General features: G+C 53.2%; 2 protein-coding genes across 3 annotated transcripts; one reads left to right on the forward strand and one right to left on the reverse strand.

The window, feature by feature from the left end:
• The first annotated feature begins 286 nt into the window (after nucleotides 1-286).
• Nucleotides 287-3,553, forward strand: CYP8B1 (cytochrome P450 family 8 subfamily B member 1). The gene is made up of 2 exons (XM_066244350.1): nucleotides 287-383; nucleotides 872-3,553. Exons 1-2 carry the CDS (start codon nucleotides 325-327, stop codon nucleotides 2,493-2,495), a joined length of 1,683 nt encoding a protein of 560 aa, XP_066100447.1. The 5' UTR covers nucleotides 287-324; the 3' UTR covers nucleotides 2,496-3,553.
• Nucleotides 3,448-16,277, reverse strand: ACKR2 (atypical chemokine receptor 2). 2 transcript variants are annotated; one of them, XM_066244352.1, is made up of 2 exons: nucleotides 16,088-16,277; nucleotides 3,448-7,782 (listed from the first exon to the last, which is right to left on the reverse strand). In XM_066244352.1, exons 1-2 carry the CDS (start codon nucleotides 16,221-16,223, stop codon nucleotides 6,590-6,592), a joined length of 1,329 nt encoding a protein of 442 aa, XP_066100449.1. In that variant the 5' UTR covers nucleotides 16,224-16,277; the 3' UTR covers nucleotides 3,448-6,589. The 2 variants fall into 2 exon arrangements, with proteins under 2 accessions (XP_066100449.1, XP_066100450.1); XM_066244353.1 differs by lacking the exon at nucleotides 16,088-16,277 and adding an exon at nucleotides 15,840-15,952.
• Nucleotides 16,278-19,752: the final 3,475 nt, after the last annotated feature.

Consider the following 19,752-nt stretch of genomic DNA (forward strand, 5'->3'; position numbering starts at 1 on the left):
GGGCAGCTGTCAAAGTCCCCACGACACCGAGCCTAAAATCTTACTGTGAAATAAAGCCGTTGAAGTTCCCTGTCATTTCTGACATTCCGTAATTTAAAGAGTGCCAGTCTGTCCTTTCTAGAGAAGTGTGCAAACCAGTTGGGCCGGTGGCAGGGGACGTTCTGGGCGCTCTTGTTTCTCCTGGAGCACCCAGAAGCCGCGCCAACTTTGAGAGCAGAGCCTGCCAAGGTCAATGGGGAGGCCAGGCTGGAGCCGGGCAGTCTTTCAACTTCGACGTCAGTGGCAAGGCTGGCTACCTCCTCTTATTTGGCAACGGAGAAGGACATGCTACAGGCAGAGGAGATATTTGCAGAGTTCCGCGAGTTTGACCGCCTGTTCTCCAGGTTTGTTTTCTCCTTGCTGGGGCCCCGGGAGCAGCTAGAAGTGGGCCGGTTCCAGTGTCCCTGATATTAGGCTCAGATATGATCTATCTGAACCTCTGCTTGTGGGGTTCTTAGTCTGGAAGGCTCTGTGGGTCTGCTGAAGACAGGCAGGGTTTGATGTGGAACAGTGCCTGGTACATTTCTGCTGAATAAGAGAGCAAATTAATGAATAATTCATTTATTCACTGCACAGGAGTAAATAAAGGCGTGAATGGTCAGTAAGTCCTGGGGGTGGGACTGGGGTCGAGGAAGTCTTTGTAGAAGAAGGTGCTAGAGCTGAGTCTGAAAAAGAAAATCAAAGCAAAGTCTGAAGCTGGTAAGGGGGCTGTGCCCTTAAGCTAGAAGCTTCTTCCTGGCCCCGCCTCCTCCTCCCACATGACTGGGTTCTAGCAAGTGCTAATTTCACTCCCACAGACTGTCTCACCAGGGTTATTTATTATAACTTGCAGCCACAGGGCAAGGTCCAGGTCAAAAGACCTTTCCGTTCTCAACTTATCAAGTCCTCCCAAAAGCTCTCTGGCACCCAGGGGACCCTGTGTCCGGAGTTTAACCTGGAAGAGCACGGCCATGGTGCCCTGGGGTCCGCTGCTGGGAGCCCTGCTGGTGGCCACCGTGGGGTACCTGTGTCTGCAGGGGCTGCTCCGGCAGCGCAGGCCCCAGGAGCCCCCTCTGGACAAGGGCTTCGTGCCCTGGCTGGGCCACGCCATGGCTTTCCGGAAGAACATGTTTGAATTCCTGAAGCACATGAGGGCCAAGCACGGGGACGTGTTCACGGTGCTGCTGGGCGGCCAGTACTTCACCTTTGTCATGGACCCCCTGTCCTTCAGCCCCATCCTCAAAGATGTGAAGAGAAAACTAGACTTTGTGGAATATGCAAAAAAACTGGTGTTGAAGGTATTTGGATACCAGTCGACGCCAGGAGACCACCGGATGATCCACTCAGCCAGCACCAAGCACCTCATGGGCGACGGCTTGGAGGAACTGAACAAAACCATGCGGGACAGCCTGTCCTGGGTTATCCTGGGGCCCGCGGGCCCGAGTCCGGATGCCAGGAGCTGGCGCGAGGACGGCCTCTTTCACTTCTGCTACAACGCCTTGTTCAAGGCGGGCTACCTGAGCCTGTTCGGCTACACGAAGGACACGGAGAGGGACATGCTACAGGCAGAAGGGTTGTTTGCAGAGTTCCGCAAGTTTGACCGCCTGTTTCCCAGGTTTGTTTACTCCTTGCTGGGGCCCCGGGAGTGGCTAGAAGTGGGCCGGCTCCAGCGTCTCTTCCACAAGACCCTCTCTGTGAATCAGAACCTGGAGAAAGATGTCATAAGCAACTGGATAGCCTTCATGCTTCAGTTTCTCAGGGAGCAGGGAGTGGCCCCGGCCATGCAGGACAAGTTCAACTTCATGATGCTCTGGGCCTCCCAGGGGAACACGGGGCCCACCTCGTTCTGGGCCCTCTTGTTCCTCCTCAAGCACCCAGAAGCCATGCAGGCTTTGAAAGAAGAGGCTGCCCGGGTCATGGGGGAGGTCAGGCTGCAGGCCGGGCAGTCGTTCACCTTCGACGTCAGCGCCCTGCAGCGCACCCCGGTGCTGGACAGCGTGATGGAGGAGACACTGAGGCTGGGGGCGGCGCCCACCCTCCTCCGGGTGGTGAACGGCGACCACGTCCTGAAGATGGCCAGTGGGGAGGAGTACCACCTCCGCGGTGGGGATACTGTGGCCCTCTTCCCTTACCTCTCAGTGCACATGGACCCGGACATCCACCCCGAGCCCGCCGCCTTCAAGTACGACCGCTTCCTCAACCCCGATGGCAGCCGAAAAGTGGACTTCTACAAGGCAGGCAAGAAGATCCACCACTACACCATGCCGTGGGGCTCGGGTGTCTCCATGTGCCCTGGGAGGTTCTTGGCCCTGAGCGAGATGAAGCTCTTCGTCCTGCTCATGATCACGCACTTTGACCTGGAGCTGGTGGACCCTGACACGCCTGTGCCGCCCGTGGACCCCCAGCGCTGGGGCTTTGGCAGCATGCAGCCCACCCACGACGTGCGCTTCCGATACCGCCTGCGGGCTACCGAGTGAGCTCTGCCCGGCGGGCTGCGAGCCTGACCAGAGGGCCTCCCTCGGGGTCTTCGCCTCCGCCCGCCCCTCTGAAGCCCCAGAACCCCCCGCTGGCTACTGCGCCCTGAGCCTCAGTGGAACCCGCTACCTCTGTCCGGCGGTCCTCCTCTCTCGGGTCTCCTCGTCACCTTACAGGCAGGCGTATCATTCTCTCTTGACACCACCATCTCCCTGCGCTCTCCCTCCTAGGAGCACGCCCACGCCTTTCTTCCCTCTCGGGCGGGCAGGCGGGCATCTCCTAAACTCCAAGGGTTCCTATTATACTTGCAACCAGGGGAGCTGCAGGCCGCGGCTGTCCCGGGCTCACCCCCTGAACCTGTCTCCAAGGCCCCCCTTCCTCTGAGTTCCCAGGGAGCCAGACCAGCCCTGCCCAGGCTCTCTCCGGCTGCTTCTTCTATTCTAGGCCCTTCCTTGTTTCACTGTCCCCAGCTTTAATAAACATACTCTCAGAATCACACACACACACACACACACACACACACGCGCGCGCGCGCGCGCGCGCACCATCTCTCACAGGAAGTCCAGGGTGAGGGAAATATCTGTGAGCAGCTCACTTGGGGAGTTAACACAGGCCCGACAAGCCCCGCAGTAAGGAGCTAGTTAATGCCAGAGGGGCAGCATCTTGCAAACATCAGCCTCCACCCCACCCCCCCACCCCCCACACACACACACTCTATTTTTTCCTCAGTACTCCTCCACGTCTTCCGAAATTCACATTCTAGAACAGTGTTGTCCAATAAATAGCCATACAAGGCCAGCCACACATGTAATTTCTAATTTCCCAGTTGACACATTTTTTTAAAGTAAAGAAACAAGTAAAATTCGTTTTTATGATATAGTTTACTTACCTCTATATATCCAAAATATTAGCATTTCAAATTGTAATCGATATAAAAAATACTTTTACATTTTCTGTGTGTGTGTGTGTGTGTGTGTGTATTGCCTTCAAAATCTGGTATTTTTTCTTTGAATTCATCAGGGTGACATCGGTTAATAAAATTATGTAGGTTTCAGGGGTACATCCTCTGTATGTGGTATTGTGTGTTCAAAGATCCGGCATGTTCTTTTACCCTCGCAACCACAACTTCAGTTCAGGCCAGCCTCGACTTCCAGTGCTCAACACCCACGGGTGGCCAGGGCCTACCATACACGAAACAGCAGAGCTAGACAAAGGCTGCCTTTCATGTAGGGGTCATTTAACCATTTCTCTCCACACCAGGTCTGTGGGCCCCCCTGTTCACCCTGCTGCCAGAAACCTTTTCCCAAAAGCACCTCTAATTGTCACGATTTTATTTTCTGGCTCCCTATCCCCTTCGCACACCTGACACTTAAGTTTTGCCACAGTGTGGGTCCCCAAGTTTTCCATCCAGTACAATTCAACTTTTCCAGTTTTCCCCAATAGAATGGGCTCTAAAGCGCCGTTGCCTGTTTTTATTGCCGACCCTGGTGCCGGCAACGCCTGGCCTCCTGAGATCAGGCCGGTTCTTCCTCTGGCTGGTTCAGCCTCCAGCTCCTGGGGCACCCTTTGCACCACAGCACACCTGTGATGTCCTTGCTCTGTGTCCCGGTTTCCTCCTCCTGCCCCTTCCCCACCCCCAAGCCCATGGGGTTCGGTGTCTTACTCCTTCATCTCTGACCCCGATTCCCCAGCCTAGATTAAATCAGAGAAACTCAACTTCCGGTCTCAGCCAGTCTGCTTCATGTCCGCCAGTGATTTCTCTTCCCTTCCTGCCCTCCTCAGCTTCCAGGCCTATGAGCCAGAGACAGTCCCCACTGCCAGGCACGCGGCCCAGGGCCGGGGGGTGGGGGCAGCCGCTGTCACAGCTGCTGTTGGCTGATGGCAGAGCCCTGGTTGGGGCTGCGACTGTGGAAGCTGGTGTAGCGTCCTGAGAAGGAAGGCCTGCAGCATGGAACCCTGCAAGGACCACCCGGTAGGGCCTCTCTCTGCTCCCCCCTGTCCTGCATCTCTGACTGGCCTCTTTCTGTTGAGGTTGCTTGTTCTGCCCTGAGTTTCGCCAGGATAATAGGCTATTAGAGTGGCCAGGGTTCTGGGCTGGGGACAGGTGTCTGTAACCCACTAGCTATATGTGATTCTGGGTCAGGGTCTGCTTCTCTCTGGGTCTAGCTGCCCCAGAATGATGACATCTGCCCGGAGCCCGATAGAACTTTGACTGTTAGAAGATGACAAGATTATGGCAGCATTGTTCACAATAGCAAAGATCTGGAAACAGTCCAAGTGTCCGTCAGTGGACGAGTGGATTAAAAAGCGGTGGTACATATATATAATGGAATACTATGGGGCCATGAAAAAGAAGAAAATATTACCCTTTGCAACAATATGGAGGGACCTGGAAACTATTATGCTGAGTGAAATAAGCCAGGCAGAGAAAGAAAAATATCATATGACTTCACTCATCTGAGGAATCCAAGGAACAATGAGAACTGAGGAACAGAATTGACACAGAGGAGGGATCAAAGGGACCAGAGGAAAAGAGGACAGAGGGAAAGGGGATGATAGGGTGGGATAAACCTGAAGGGAAGTGGGGGAGGGCATTATGGGAGGGAGGCAAGGGAGATGTTGAGGGGAATACGGGGGAGAGGGAATGCATTCAGGGTGACCCTAGAATCTATGTAAACACAATTAATTAAATTTTTAAAAAGTTAAAAAAAAAAAGAAGACGACAAGAGATCCCATCCTTTGCCACAAGTGTCCAGGAGCACAAGGAGGAAGGAGTTACTCGGGAGCACAGGGGAGGGAGAAAGGGGCCGGGAGGGTGGGGCCACCCAGGGGTGCTTTTCAACCACCACCCACATAGCCAGGCCCTGTACCAGAGCAGGTGTGGGGTGGCGCAGAGTGGTGGGGCCTTAACATGCCTCCTTGCCCGGCCCTAGCCCCCAGTGCTGCGTCCCATTCTTTCCCTCACACCCAAAGGAACACGGACCAGGACCCTGGCCTGTGGACAGGCTGGGGGAAAGCTGAGGGCCCAAGTCCACAAGAGGGCTCCACCGAGAACAAGCTTCATGGATCCTGTGATCTGTTTGAGCGTATGCCTGGGACCGAGGGAAGCCTCAGTGGATCTGGTGGGAGGTGAATACAGAAGTCCCTTCCCACGGCCACGGATGTCCACCATAACGACAGGGCTCCCAGCAAGCAGTGTGCACCCAGGGTGAGAGTGTGCACACAGAGGCCAATGCCCACCGCCGGCATCTGCTGGCAGGGAAGGGACCCTGGCACCTGTGGCTCTACGGTCTCTGCATGGGGCCTGCTGGAGACACCCTCTACCAGGGCCACCCTCCTTTCCTGGCAGAGGCCTCGAGGCAGGAGGAAGAATGAGACCCCCAGGGGGATCCCCAGTCACCACCTGTCCTGACCCGGCATTTCTGTTCCCCCGATTCCCTATTTCTGCACCCCACTGTTATCTCGCTCAGAGAAAAGCCCACTGTGAGTGTTCTCTGAGGATAAAGCAAAGTCAGGGATGACATGCCAGTCTGCAATTCCAGGCACGTGGGGCAGAAAAGAGATGTTTTCCTGGGCAGTGGCTGTCGTAAACGCTCTCGGCCCACCTCACAGGTTGGGGGGTGTGCAGCCTGCTCTCCAGCGGAGCCGTGCCCGCCCTTCCCCACCAGGTGGGTGCCCAGCTGGTGCTTCTCCAGCACCTCCTGATTGCCAGGCCCTGGAGCCACCACCAACTGCGATATTAGATGAAATAGCAACAATATTCCCCCAGCTGAACTGGAGGGACGGAGCAACCTGGTAGGGGGCGGGCCTCGGGCTTCTCGGAGGGAGGTGGGAGCGAAGGCTGAGGGTGTTGCGATCATTCTGGCTGTTGGGTGCAGATTAGATGATAGGAGAACGTGACAAGAGGAAACGGGTCATTTGGGCAACTATCGCAACAGTTCAAGGCGCATGATGACGTAAGAGGAGCGAAGGCTGAGAACTGAGAGCTGACCTCGGGGTTAGCAGCTCGCTCACCGAGGTCCTCGCAGAGAAGACTGTGGGTGGGTGCCCCGCCGAGCCGGCCCCGTCCGCTCGCACCAGACTGCGGCGTGCCCACTTAGGCCTCATTTCCCTGCGCGTCGCCCTTGTTGGAGGAGTCCTCCGCCGGTCTCTCCCCGAGGTCATTCATGCTGGCCATTTCTTCTTGGTCAGTGAGGCTGCTACTCTCACAACTGCTGGACACCGGCGTCTGGGCAGGGCAAGGTGCCCGGTGCCGTCCAAACACCGTGGCCAGGAACGCCTTCAGGTACTGGCCGAAGCAGCGGTTGGAGAAGGCGTAGAGCGCGGGGGAGACGCAGCAGTGAAGGAAGGCGAAGCTCTCCGTCACCTGCAGCGCGTAATCCAGGTAGTGGCTGGCCCTGCAGTCCCCGAAGACCCTCAGGTCCATCAGCGAGTGCAGAAACAAGGTCAGGTTGTACGGGAACCACAGCACGAAGAAGGCCACCACGAGGGCCACGGCGATCTTCAGAGCCCGGCCCCTGCCCGGGGGCCTCAGCCTGACCAGGACAGCGCCGATGCGGGCGTAGAAGAAGCTCATGGCGAGGAGTGGGATGAGAAACCCCAGGACGTTCTGCTGGAAGCGGAGCAAGAGCTTCCAGACGGTCCCTTGACCCCCAAAGTCCGGATAGCAGGACCACACGCCCTTGGGGTATTCGTGCGTCTGCACGAAGACCATGTCGGGGATGGAGACAATGAGGGCCAGAGCCCACACCATGGCGGCCAGGAGCCGGCGCCTGGCCCAGGTCCGCAGCCTGTGGTGGGGCTGAGCGTGGACGATCTCCAGGTATTTGCCGAGGCTCATGCAGCTGATGAAGAAGATGCCACTGTAGAGGTTAATGGTGTAGAGAGCGCTCACCACCTTGCACAGGAAACTCCCAAAGACCCAGTGCCAGACCACGGACACGACCCAGAAGGGCAGGGTCACCACGAACAGGAGGTTGGAGATGGCCAGATTCAGCAGATAGACCTCGGTCATCCTCCTGCGGGGAATGTACCGGAGCAGGACCACTAGGAGAAGGAGGTTCCCGGCCAGGCCCAGCGCAAAGACCAGGCTGTAGAAGATGGGCAGGAAGACTTTGCCAAAGGACTGCACCTCGTCCTTCCTGCAGACCATGAAGGCGGTCAGGTCCAAGTAGTCCTCGTAGTCGTAGAACAAGCTGCTGTTCTCAGAACTGGTGGCCTTGGTGGTGAGCGGCTGAGGGGAGGCGGTGGTAGCCATGTCGGGAAGGGGGCACGCCCAGGCCCGGAGCCCTGCAGACCAGAGAGTGGCGAGAGAGAGATCAGATGACACCAGGCGCCCCTACCTCTCTTCAAACCCAGTTTCCACTGCTCTGCAGTGTCTAACACACTCTGCACATCTACATCAGTACCCGCTGCCTAGCAAGTCCACGCACAGGGGTGGGAGCCCAGGTCGGCCTCTGAGTAGTTCCGTCACCTGGGGTAGATGACTGAGCCGAGGGTGTTCTCATAGAACTCACTCATTTCGTTACGGCTTCTCTTCCTTATTGAAAAGAAAAAAGACCGGTACCGTCTTTCCATTGTTTCTTTATTATTTAGGGCTACCAACTCACCTATTTATTGTGTCTCCACACTCTTCCTCGTGTGTGGCTTGTGATATTTTTTTAAATGAGAGCTTCTTCTCAGTGGGGCTTGTTTTCTCTGTAAATGTCTAGTGTCCATTCTGGCTTTGAGCCTTCTTTACTTTCATCATCACCTGAGGATTCCCTTGCTTTTATTTAAAGTATGTTATTTATGAAAAGTCTTATGTCAATATTTTCTTTTATATTTGATACTTTAAAAATATTTTACCCGGTGTTTTTTGGTTTGTAGCAGAAAGGTGTGATCCATTGTGCTGACAGACTCAGAAACTACTCATCTTTTCCATCCCTCCGCTTCCCCATCATTAAAGTGATAATGGTCGCAGTGCCTACTGATGGTGCTCTTGAGAGGCTTACATCTATTTGATCATTGACCGGAAGCACTGCCAGCCCTACGAAAAGTGCCCAGGACACAGTAGGCACGCAGTAAATGTTAGTTTACATTACTGCTTTGCCTAGAACTGAGTCCATCACCTCCCCCCCCTCCCAGCCTCATCTCCGTTCCTGTGTCTGTCTAGCTACATGGCACTACCAACTACTCCGGCACCTCCGACTGGCATGTGGGAGACGTCCCAGAGTCCGTCCTCACCCCCTCACGGCCACCCTGCGAGTCTCTCCCTCTTACTGCCTTTTGAGTACGTCCGCTGTCTCCAAGTCCCATAAAAAGATAGACACATTCTTTTAATAAAATGAAGACAAATGTACTCTATTTATACCAGCTCACAGAGCTGAAAGGGGAAGCCAGGGAATGACAGGCACGGGAGCCAAGATGGCAGCTGCCTGGGCAGGAGAAGCCAGAGGCATGGCATCGGGCAGGTCACTCAACTGTCCCTGGTCAGGTTCTCTCTGGGGTGGTGGTTTCCCAAGTTTTAACTGTATTATTAAACATAATTTTTAAAAGAGAGCCTCACACGAACCGGTGCTAGACTGACATGAAGCCAGGGATGATGTTCAATCCTGTTCTGTGCCCCAGAAGAGAAAAACATTGTGTTCAGTACAGCAGATTGCTACCCACTGGGGAAGGGGGTTTGGGGAGAAGAGAGGAAGGAGAGAAGAGAAAGAACAGGTGGCCCAAGCACAAAATCACACACAGCCATCACGTGGGGCCTGGGGGCTGGTGGCGGTAACGGGCCACCGAGAGAGAGAGAGAGAGAGAGAGAGAGAGAGAGAGAGAGAGACCTGTTTGTTTCTCTGCGTTTTAGTTTTTATTCTTCGATTCAAATGAGATTGAACTTTTATTAGGTTCAGTCTGTATTTCTTCTGTGGATGATTTATTGTTGTGGGGTTTATTTGTTTCTGTTTTGTTTTGTTTTAAGAGTGGCAGGGAGAGAGAGAGAGAGAGAGAGAGAGAGAGAGAGAGAGACACCACCCAAGCTATCCGGCCAGGGCTTAATTATTAGTGATTTTTTAGAGAGGCAGAGAGAGGAAGGGAGAGAGAGGGGAGGGGGAAGAGAAACATTTGTTCTACTCAGTTGTGCCGTTTTTGGTTGCTTCCCGCGTGCACCCTCACCGGGGCTCGCACTGCAATCTTGCTGTTTCGGGATGACGTCCTAACCGACTGATTTATTGTTTTAATGAGTCAGATTCACGTGTTATAAAAGGTTTTATATAGTAAGAATTTTAGGTTTTAACATAGATGTTGTGAATGTTTCCCCCAGCCCCTCCCGACACAAGTGTGTCTGTTATTTTTTTCCAGGTAGAATTTTAAAATAAATGTTGACTCTTGCCTTCAGCTGACCCTTCTAGTTTCCTTGATCTCATTGCTGTGATCTCATTGCTGATGGAAACAGCCGATGCTGCTGAGGTGGGGCCTCTCCCGGGGGGACCCTGGAGTCCCACTCCTTGTCCCACCCTTGGGCAGGATCCTGTCACATGGCATCTGGGCCAGATGTTGGAGAAAATCACACAAGCGCGTGCACACACCCACACACGCACACGCACACACCCTGTCGCAGCTCCAGGAGCTCCAAGGGGGCAGCTCCATCCGGGGCCGGCTCTGCTCCTGACTGGCCTCAGGAACTTAGCCCTCTGCCTCCCTTTCCTGGTCCGGTCCTCCATTCTGTCCCTGAGTCCCTCCCTTTCTGGGCAGACATAAAGACAACCCCCCCCCCCCCAGACATGGCTGGTGCTGGGAGTCCATGCGCTGCTGGGCTTGGGAGAAGTGCTCATCTGCACTTGGGCCTGATTAGGATTTATTAGTCAGGAGTTGTCACTAACTAATTCAACACCAGTGATTCTGGCCTGTCGGCCCTGAACTTGATCCTCATATGGTTTCTCAAAGTCCCTGACTTTTGCTTTAACAAACAACCAACTCTAATGATTGCTTTGATCGAAGCCCAACGTCACGGTCAGCGGGGCCCAGGTCGGACACCACCTGGAACACTCTGTTCCCTTTCCCCTCAGGACCTCTGGCCTCCTGACCTTTCCTGCTGGGATCCCTCCCAGGTCCTCTTGATCTCAGCCCACCAGCCCCTCCCATCACTTTCATGAACAGCAACCAGCACCCCCACGCACAGGGCAATCGGCCAGACCCCCTGCAGCAGTCCAGCAAGGCAAACCAGGGAGGGACTGTCACCACCGTTTGCCCAGGAGCAGGAAGTCACTGGCTGAGCTGCATCTGAATCCTGGGTGTTCAGACTCCAGGACAGTGCCTGCAGGCACTGTCTTGTAACTGCGTCCCTGACTTCCGTTCCCATTGTCACATCTTCTTTGATTCAGACGCCCCTGCCTCCTCCTTGTGAGGACCCTTGTGGTCCCATCTCGTCCTTGGCCTGTGTTCTGACCTAGCCAGCTTACTGAAAGGGGCGACTTGGGAGAGGTGTGATTGGGGCTCAGGAGGTCTTTGTTACCCCGGATACTGCCATCTTGGCTGGTCTAGCCTCCGCAGACTCTACCGTTAATGCCCCTCAGGCTTTATTGTGCCTCCTTGCAAAACGCAGCCTCCCTATGGTCAGCAGGCAATGGCCTCTCAAAGGTGTTCACAGCCTAATCCCGCAACCAGTGAATATGTGACTTTATACATCAAGAGGGATTTCACAGATGTGATTTAGTTACAGATCTTGAGATGGGGAGAGTATCCTGGGTTATCCAATGTCATCACAAGGGTCCTCGCAAGGAGGAGGCAGGGGCGTCTGAATCAGAGAAGATGTGACAATGGGAACGGAAGTCAGGGACGCAGTTACAAGACAGTGCCTGCAGGCACACTCCGGGCTGGAGGCGGCGGGACACAGATCTCCCCCTGAGCCTCCAGAGGAATGCAGCCCTGCGGACCCATCTTACACCACGGACCTCTAGGACAGTGTTTTCTAACCACCAGTCTGCAGACCGCTCCGTCAGAAATGTCATGCTGGGCTGTGAAAGTGTTAACCACCGTGAGGCTGAATGAAGACCATGGACCCAACGATCTTAGTCAAATTCGCTTACGCTCAGGGTGATTTCCACCTTAGCAGTCCCCGAAAATAATTCTCCTATTTTCACCAGTCCCCAAGTGTAACAAGGTTGAAAAACACTGCTTTAGAACATTAAGATAATAGCATTGTGTTGTTCTAAGCCACTGATTTTGCGGTATTCGATACAGTGGCAATAGGTAAGATACTTTCGCGACCTCCGGTGCCCTCGGGACCTCAGACTGAGGGAGTAAGAGGGCATCGTGTCTGCCTTCTTCAACTCCCAGGTTGACGCTGAGCCTCGGAGAAGGGGCACAGCTTGTGCAAAGCGGACAGTGAGTTGTCAGGGGCGGGACTGAGTCCTGAACCCCACGTTCCTGGCTGCCCCCCAGGGCTCTACTATCCCGCCCCTGATTGTCCCTCTAGCCCTGTTCTGTTCTTTCCATTCTTTGTTTTCACTTTTCCTTATTGCCTGGGTTCGTTCAGCTTATCCAGCAGCCCCTTAAGAGGAACACGTGGGGGTGTCCGTTATGCCCATCCTAGGGTGGATGAGCAGGTAGTGCGGCCACTCTGATGCCGCTCTGCGGTGGAACCGGTGGGGAGTCCAGGGCACTGTGCACAGGCTGGACAAGGAGGCCTTAGAGAATAGGGACGGCAAGGACAGGGTCAGCTGGGCTTCCCCTGCCGTGGAGCCAAGTGCACGGAGGCCAACTGCAGCTTATCTCTAGGGGGGCTTCCTGAGGCTGCTGGCCTGGGCCGGCTCCAGCTTTGACTTAGCAAGTCTCTCTGCCTCCTCCGGAGAATCTCAAGGCTGCTTAGAGAAACCTCAGTTGAGGCGATGAGAGAGAGGATGGTGCTACATCCATCCAGACAGGAAGGCAGCCATGCTAGTTGAGCTTCTCCTGTGGGCTGCCCACTCATACGTAATTTCTCATTAAATCTTCACCACAGTTCTGGGAAGCAGTACTATTATGATACCCATTTTCCAGATGAGAACACTTGAGGCTTGGAGAGGTCGAGCCCAACTGTCCACAGCTTTGCATCAGCAGATGATGGATCCAGGACGGGATGGCCCGAACCACACAAGGTAGACCTGCTTGACCCTTTCCCCCAAACTTCCCTTCCAACATGGACCAAACTTGGATTTGAAGGATAAGCCTCCGGTGGGTAGGGGACTTCTGGCCTCAGCAGCAAGCGGCCTGGAAGATTCTAAGTCAGTCCTGACCAGGAGCCAGCTCCTACATGCTTGTGAGAGCCAGTTATGCAACCTCTGGATGCCATTCAGCAAACAACCACAGAATTAACCAGCTCGACAACCGGTGATGTGAAGCTGGCAGCTTGAAATTGGTCACGGTGAGAATGTTTACACCGTGGCCAATGCTACAAATTGGAGTTTCTCCTCTCTCCTGTGTGGGCTCCCTGGTCGTTAAACCTTTACTAGCATAACCTTTACGAGGACGCTGTGGAGTCGACCAAGCCCTGACTGTCTCCCTGTCTGTCTCCCCCCACCTTCCACCTTCCCCATCGATCCCACAGTGGCCCTATCCTGAGCCAAGAGCTCTTGAGGACAGGGTCACGTGGACGTCCCCTCTCAGGTGTCCACAGCATACCCGTGCTGAGTGTACCAGCCTCGGTGCAGCTGAGACCAGTGAACAAATAAACAATATCGAACGCGACGCCAAGAGGTCACACCAGCTTTCAAAATATAAAACCAAAAATAACATTTGAGATCACTTCAAGTGGACATTTTTGCTGGCTTCCTTACAACTTAAAAATTGTATCCTTAAAATGTAACCTCAACCCTCCCTTCCCAGAAGCCTGTCCGGGCCAGGGGTGCAGCCCCTGCCCCTGAGCCCGCAAGCACTCACAGAAGGTCAGTTGTCACCCTCCATGGCAGGGGTCCCCAAACTTTTTACACAGGGGGCCAGTTCACTGTCCCTCAGACAGTTGGAGGGCCGGACTATAAAAAAACTATGAACAAATCCCTATGCACACTGCACATATCTTATTTTAAAGTAGAAAAACAAAATGGGAACAAATACAATATTTAAAATTAAAAACAAGTAAATTTAAATCAACAAACTGACCAGTATTTCAATGGGAACTATGCTCCTCTCACTGACCACCAATGAAAGAGGTGCCCCTTCCGGAAGTGCGCCGGGGGCTGGATAAATGGCCTCAGGGGGCCGCATGCGGCCCGCGGGCCATAGTTTGGGGACCTCTGCTCCATGGTATCCACTGCTGGAAGCAGAGGCACCTTTTAAAGATCCCCTTGCCTCCTGTGACCGACTGGCATCCTGGAGCCCTCGACTTCTGCAAGCCTATTTTCTCTTCCATAAAATAAATACAGCCAAGGATTTTGTGAGGATTAAATCTGATACAATTATTATAACGGCGAACACCATGGAACCCTGACAGTGTATTAGGCGCTGTGGCAAGGGGCTTTACATATATTAACTTATTTATCTTCTTGTTTGCCTTGTGGAAGTTAGATACTATTATTAGCCCTGTTTTACAGCTCGGGCCACAGGCACAGAGAGGTTAAGGAACTGGCCCAATGTCACAGACCAAGTGAGTAGTAGAGCCAGAAACTGAAAGCCAGAGTCCATGCTCTTAAACACAAAGTTACAGTACCTCTCAAAGAGAATAACAAGCCAGCCGTGGTCCCCTCTGCCAAACTCTACGCATTAATGCACTCACTGCTCACAACAGCCTTATGGGACAAGCATTATTACTATTTCTATTTTACCAATGAGGAAATGAGGCTCAGAGAAGGGGAGTAATGTGCCCAAGGAAACACAGCAAATGGACTTCAAGACTGGAAATCAAGTCTCTGTAGTTGACTCCAGAGCCTGAGTCCTGAACCGCACCCTGGGAGCTGAGCCCTTTCCTCAGACCCATGAAAAGACAGCTACTTTCTGCATGGTCCAGCTGGAAATTGTTGCATTTGGATTCAATATGATGCAAAAAAAACCCCAAACCAACACCACGTCAACAACAGTAACCCGTCCTGACAGTTACATGGGGCTCTGGACTTCCTGATGCTCTTTTAATATTCCAGTCCTCGAAAGTCCTTCTGGCTCCCTTGTGAAGGGGCAGCAGGTGTCACCTCCCTGGTTTCACAAGAAGCCCGGGGCCACACCACAAGCTAAGCAGAGCTGACTTTAGAGCTCTGACCGTTGACTGAGTCCTGGACCACTGAACACACTCTCTTTATTTTTTTAATGTGTATATTTTCCTGATTATAATAGTGATATATGCTCAATGTAAAGTAAGCAAACACAAGAGAAAAGAGAGAGAGAGAGAGAGGCTAAAAATCACTTCATAATCCTACACTCCCGCTACCTCATCCCGAAATAACTCCTGGGAACATTTGGGTTTATCTGCTTTCACTCCCAGAGCCCCGTCTGCTGCACTAACCCGCCCCAGACCTGTCCAGTCACAGTCTGGCTGGAAGACGGTGGCCTTGTCCAGTCTCCAGCAGGGCAGGGGTCCCCTGGAAGCCTCCTGACAGACATGCTGCCGCCTCCTGCTCCCTGGGACCCCGCATTAGTCAATGTTTTCCTGCCTCTTATCAGGAAATGGAGACGTTTGTGACACTGATAAATCACAAGGCAACTCCTCCTCCCAAAGCTTATTTTAGTCACAAAAACTAAGCAGTTTTAGAGCTTGACTCCTTCAAGGAGCTGCTGCAGCAAAGGAAACAGATTTTCACATCTTTCCTGAGTTGTTCTCACTTTTTTTTTTCTTTTTCTTCTTCGCCTGTTATTGTTGCCTGAAGTTGTACACAGGAGCTCTCTGCATCTGTATTCCAGCATTATGTTCATTCAAAATAAACCAGAGCCAACGCCCTCAGGGAGGGTGCCACCCCGAGCAGGGCATAGCATGGAAGCACAGACACCATAGGCTGGTCCACTTCTTAATGTTGCATTTGGATGAGTAACCCTGGGAAAATTACTTAACGTCTCTGAGCCTTAGTTTCCTCATCTCTAAAATGCCTCCTTCAGGGAGTATTTATAATAATTACAGAGTGCATGGCCTGTAACTGTTGGTTCCCTTCCAGGCCCTAAAGTGACACTTGGCTCAGTCTGGGATGGATGGATAAGGGGGAGTCCTGGGGCTGTCTGGGGCAGAAGGAGGGGCTGAGGATTTGGGGGGGGATGGTAATGAGAAAACGGGGAGCACAAGGAGTGTAGATGTGTGCAAAAGACCACAGAGCCGGGGAACCTCAGTCCTGGAATGCGGGGACCCTTAAAGACTATCTTATCCATCCCCATCCGAGGACATCTGGGGGACACGGAGGCCCAGAGAAGAAAGGAAATACCTGAGGCCACTCAGCCATGTCTGACACCAACTCTGAGGGGTCTTCAGAATCCACAGAGCGGGTCCTCAGAGCCGGAGTCAAGCAGGGAAGGGGCCAGCTGACCACCTCCCTCCCCGGGGCTTGGAGCCGCTGCCCTAGACAGAAAGCTCTCCACAGTGAGCCCTCTCCCCACACTCTGCCCCGCGGGACCCCGCCTTCCCTGGAGTCCCCCGCCCGGCCCGCCCCACTCTGAAAGCCGTCATACGCACCGCACCGGAGCCAGACCCACTGGCCAGGGGACGGACACGCAGGGCAGAGGACAGCAGCAGCGCCGGGTTCTTCTTCCTGAGGGAAGTGCAGGGGGTGACTCTCCTCCCTGAGCTCTGGACAACATCCTCTCCGCATCCCGCTTTAAAGCCGAGAAGCACCGGCTGCTGCACCCGCCCAGCCCCACCTCGCCGGCCGCACCACCACACACTTTCACGCTTTGAAAATGAGTCACACCAAAATAACAGTTTTAGCAGCTTTTTAAAAGCCAGCTAGAGACTAGCCTCTTAGCTGGCTTTTCGGGGTTTTTTTTCTTAAATGGCAGAAAGCCAACTAGATCGACATCATTAGAACATTTTCTAACAATGTTATTTTTGTTTGAGATAAGAGTGAAGCACACAAGATACCTATTACTTTGAGTTCATCTACCCATAAAATGACTTAATATTGATTGTAGGCAGTATTTTCCTCTCGTAATCTATTGTTCTATTTATAGCACCAATTGAGGCCATTTTAGTTCAAATCATAGTTTGATATGTTCCTGTTTAGGCCTAAGTGCTGCTTTTTTCTTAATACACACAATTTATTAGAATTGACTTGTAATGAATAGCTTGGTCATTTTGTTGCAAGCTAGAGTGATGTTTTCTCAACTGTGCATCAAGGAAACTTAAGGGAAAAAATTAAATCTATGAAATGGGAGCTTGTCTGACCCTCTCACTGGTTTCAACCACATTCAATGCCCTGGAAGAGCCCTCACAGTATCGCTTCACCCCTCGTCAGTGCAGAACCCTAGAACAGACACTGGTCTATGGACGCTTGTGGATTATTACTTTCAGAAAAGAAGAAAATGAGTCAAGCTCAAATGACTTGACCCCTTCACCCCCCCCCCACCTACAAGGAACATCCACTCCCCCAAAGGCGTCTAATTATTTTGGAAAACATGAATCTCCAGCCACACTTCTCTGGAAGTCCCTCAGCAGTTTCCAAACTGGTGACAAGGGAGGAGGAGCCGCAGTCTGTGAAAGACGGAGTCTGTAGGTTACACAAATCCCGGGTGGGTCTGCGGCCAGCCCACCCCGAACGCGCCCGATCTCGCCTGACCTCGGAGGCTACGGAGGCTACGCAGGGCTGGGCCTGGATGGGACACAAATCCCAGCTGAGCCGTTCATCTCAAGGCTCATCCCTGCGCCTGCGAGGCAGTGGGCTTGGGGGACAAAGGGGCTGCGAGTAGGTGGTCCTTTGGGAAGCGCTTCAGGCTCTGAGCTGCGGCTGGTTCTGAAGGGGATGCTGTCTCACAGGATGTCTGTCCCTGTGCTGCGTGGGCCTGAGCAGCGTGGCCTCGCAGGTTTGGCCTCACTCTCCTCCTGTGTGTGTGCGTGTGTGCACGTGCGTGTGTGTGTACACACACGCACATGCACACACGCACACACACACACACAGTTTGTGTCCCCCAGGGTGCCTCTTGCCATGACGGGGCTTTTCTGAGGTGCACTGTCCCAAAAGAATGGATGCAGAGGGTCAGGTCAGGTCAGCATTTCCTCCTGAGCTGTCCCCCCTCCCCAGGCCAAGCTCTTCACTCGGCCTCGTGGCAGGACAAGCATCACTGTGCGTAAGGCATCATCGGACACCGGCTGGATGCTGTATAGACGCTGTCATATCCGGTGTCCCCTGCCTCTCTAGGACTGCTGTATTTCATCCCCGGAGCTCACCCTTTCTGCACAGTCACTTTCTGCCCAGATCCGACCTGTCCTTCAAAGTCCTGGAGAGGCCTAGCCCTCAGTATGTGATTCCTGAATAAAAGTCAAGGCTCGGCGCTCTGCGTCCTGTGGGAAGAGAGTCAAATATGACAGCACCTCCCCCCTTCTCTCCTGTGCTGGCATCTCTGTCTTTAGGGAAGCTGACACTCTGGTCCATCTTGCTCATTCGATTCCCCATCAGAGTGCGAGTTTGAGTGGCAGGGTCTCCCTCTCCTTTATGCCCCCCAACTTCTGCCTTGCCTCTTACGGTGCGTGTCTCCCATTAGAACTGTGCTGTCCTTAAACACTCCTGTTCTTATTTTTTAATTTTTTTTTTACAGGGACAGAGAGAGAGAGAGTTAGAGAGAGGAATAGATAGGGACAGACAGACAGGAAGGGAAAGAGATGAGAAGCATCAATTCTTCGTTGCAGCAACTTAGTTGTTCATTGATTGCTCTCTCATATGTGCCTTGACCATAGGCCTTCAGCAGACTGAGTAACCCCTTGCTCAAGCCAGTGACCTTGTCCAAGCTGGTGAGCTTTTTGCTCAAGCCAGATGAGCCTGTGCTCAAGCTGGCAACCTCAGGGTCTCGAACCTGGGTCCTCCACATCCCAGTCCGACACTCTATCCACTGCGCCACCGCCTGGTCAGGCAAACACTCCTGTTCTAAGGAGTGCCAGAAACTAGGGACCCCACGACTTGGATAAGTCAGGAAGCCAGAGAATTTCACTCTAACTTAAAGATGTACTCCGTCCATGTTCAGCAGGAAGCAGGCCCAGGAGTATGATCCTCGTCCCTGTTCCCTCAAGAACAAGAAGTGGAAAATCTGGGGGGAATTGTTAGATAGGACAAGGGTCTCAAAATCTGGGCAGTTCTTACTAAATATGTTCTTGCTAAACGTTCAAATGTGGCACATTCTTTTGTAGATGCAGCTCTAAACACGAGCTTGACAGGAACTCAACCTGATGACAGTCAACGGGAAAGAAGAAATCAACACACTATTGACCAAATAGTGTGTATAAGCAATGTCTAAGCATCCCTTCCCTGGGCCAGAGCTGTGGATTTAAATCCTGTCTTCTTTATTTGCTGTAAGTAAATAAAACTAACTTGCAACAACCATGTCTCCTTTTTTTTTTTGTTCTGTTTATTTATTCATTTTAGAGAGGACAGAGAGTGAGAAAGAGAGAGAGAAGGGGGGAGGAGCAGGAAGCATCAACTCCCATATGTGCCTTGACCAGACAAGCGCAGGGTTTCAAACCAGCGACCTCAGCATTCCAGATCCACGCTTTATCGCCTGCGCCACCACAGGTCAGGCCCCACGTCTCGTTTTGAATAGCACATCTTGAGCAGTGAACTCCTTGAGCTCGGTGACATCCTACCTGGGCAGCCTTCCCGACCTCCAGCTTCACTGACCCCGGACGCCTCCCCAGCGGGATCCAACCCCACCCTTACCTTACTCTTCTTCTCTGAGGGCAACTCCCCTCCAGCAGTGCAGTGTCTGCTTCACCCACAGTGTGTCAGCAAGCTGCCCGTCTCCTAGCCTTTCTAAACCACCTTCCCTCTTCCCCCCTCTACCCCCGCCACCCCAATACAGCCTGCCTCTCTGTAGAGCTGGCTGCCTAGCTCTCCTACTGAGACAAGGGCTTTCAGGGCAGGGACGGGCTCTGACCCACCAGCCTGCGCCCAGGGCTGGGCAAGAGCAGAGCCTGAGGGGACGAATAGGTGTGTGTGACACACTGCCTGCTGGATGATTGGCTGTTTGAGGGCACCACTCCACCTGGGCAGCACCTGTAGTCCAGGGTCCATGTCTCAGCCACCTTCCTAGCCTCACTGCCCGCCTGACACGCAGCAGGTGCTTGGTGAGTGCCTGTTACCACTATCTGAACTGAACAGTAATCGGATGGTGTCAAGTGGTCACAGGCATGGGCGT

The sequence above is a fragment of the Saccopteryx bilineata genome, chromosome 10 (assembly GCF_036850765.1).
Source record: "Saccopteryx bilineata isolate mSacBil1 chromosome 10, mSacBil1_pri_phased_curated, whole genome shotgun sequence".
NCBI classification, from domain to species: Eukaryota; Metazoa; Chordata; class Mammalia; order Chiroptera; family Emballonuridae; genus Saccopteryx; species Saccopteryx bilineata.

Bases quoted from the DNA above. Each gene is read 5' to 3' on its own strand.
- CYP8B1 (XM_066244350.1), top strand. From the start codon at position 325: ATGCTACAGGCAGAGGAGATATTTGCAGAGTTCCGCGAGTTTGACCGC. The intron at 384-871 runs GTTTGTTTTCTC...TATAACTTGCAG, and splicing joins TTTGACCGCCTGTTCTCCAG to CCACAGGGCAAGGTCCAGGT.
- ACKR2 (XM_066244352.1), bottom strand. From the start codon at position 16,223: ATGCGGAGAGGATGTTGTCCAGAGCTCAGGGAGGAGAGTCACCCCCTG. The intron at 7,783-16,087 runs GTGCGTATGACG...TCTGGTCTGCAG, and splicing joins GTGGGTCTGGCTCCGGTGCG to GGCTCCGGGCCTGGGCGTGC.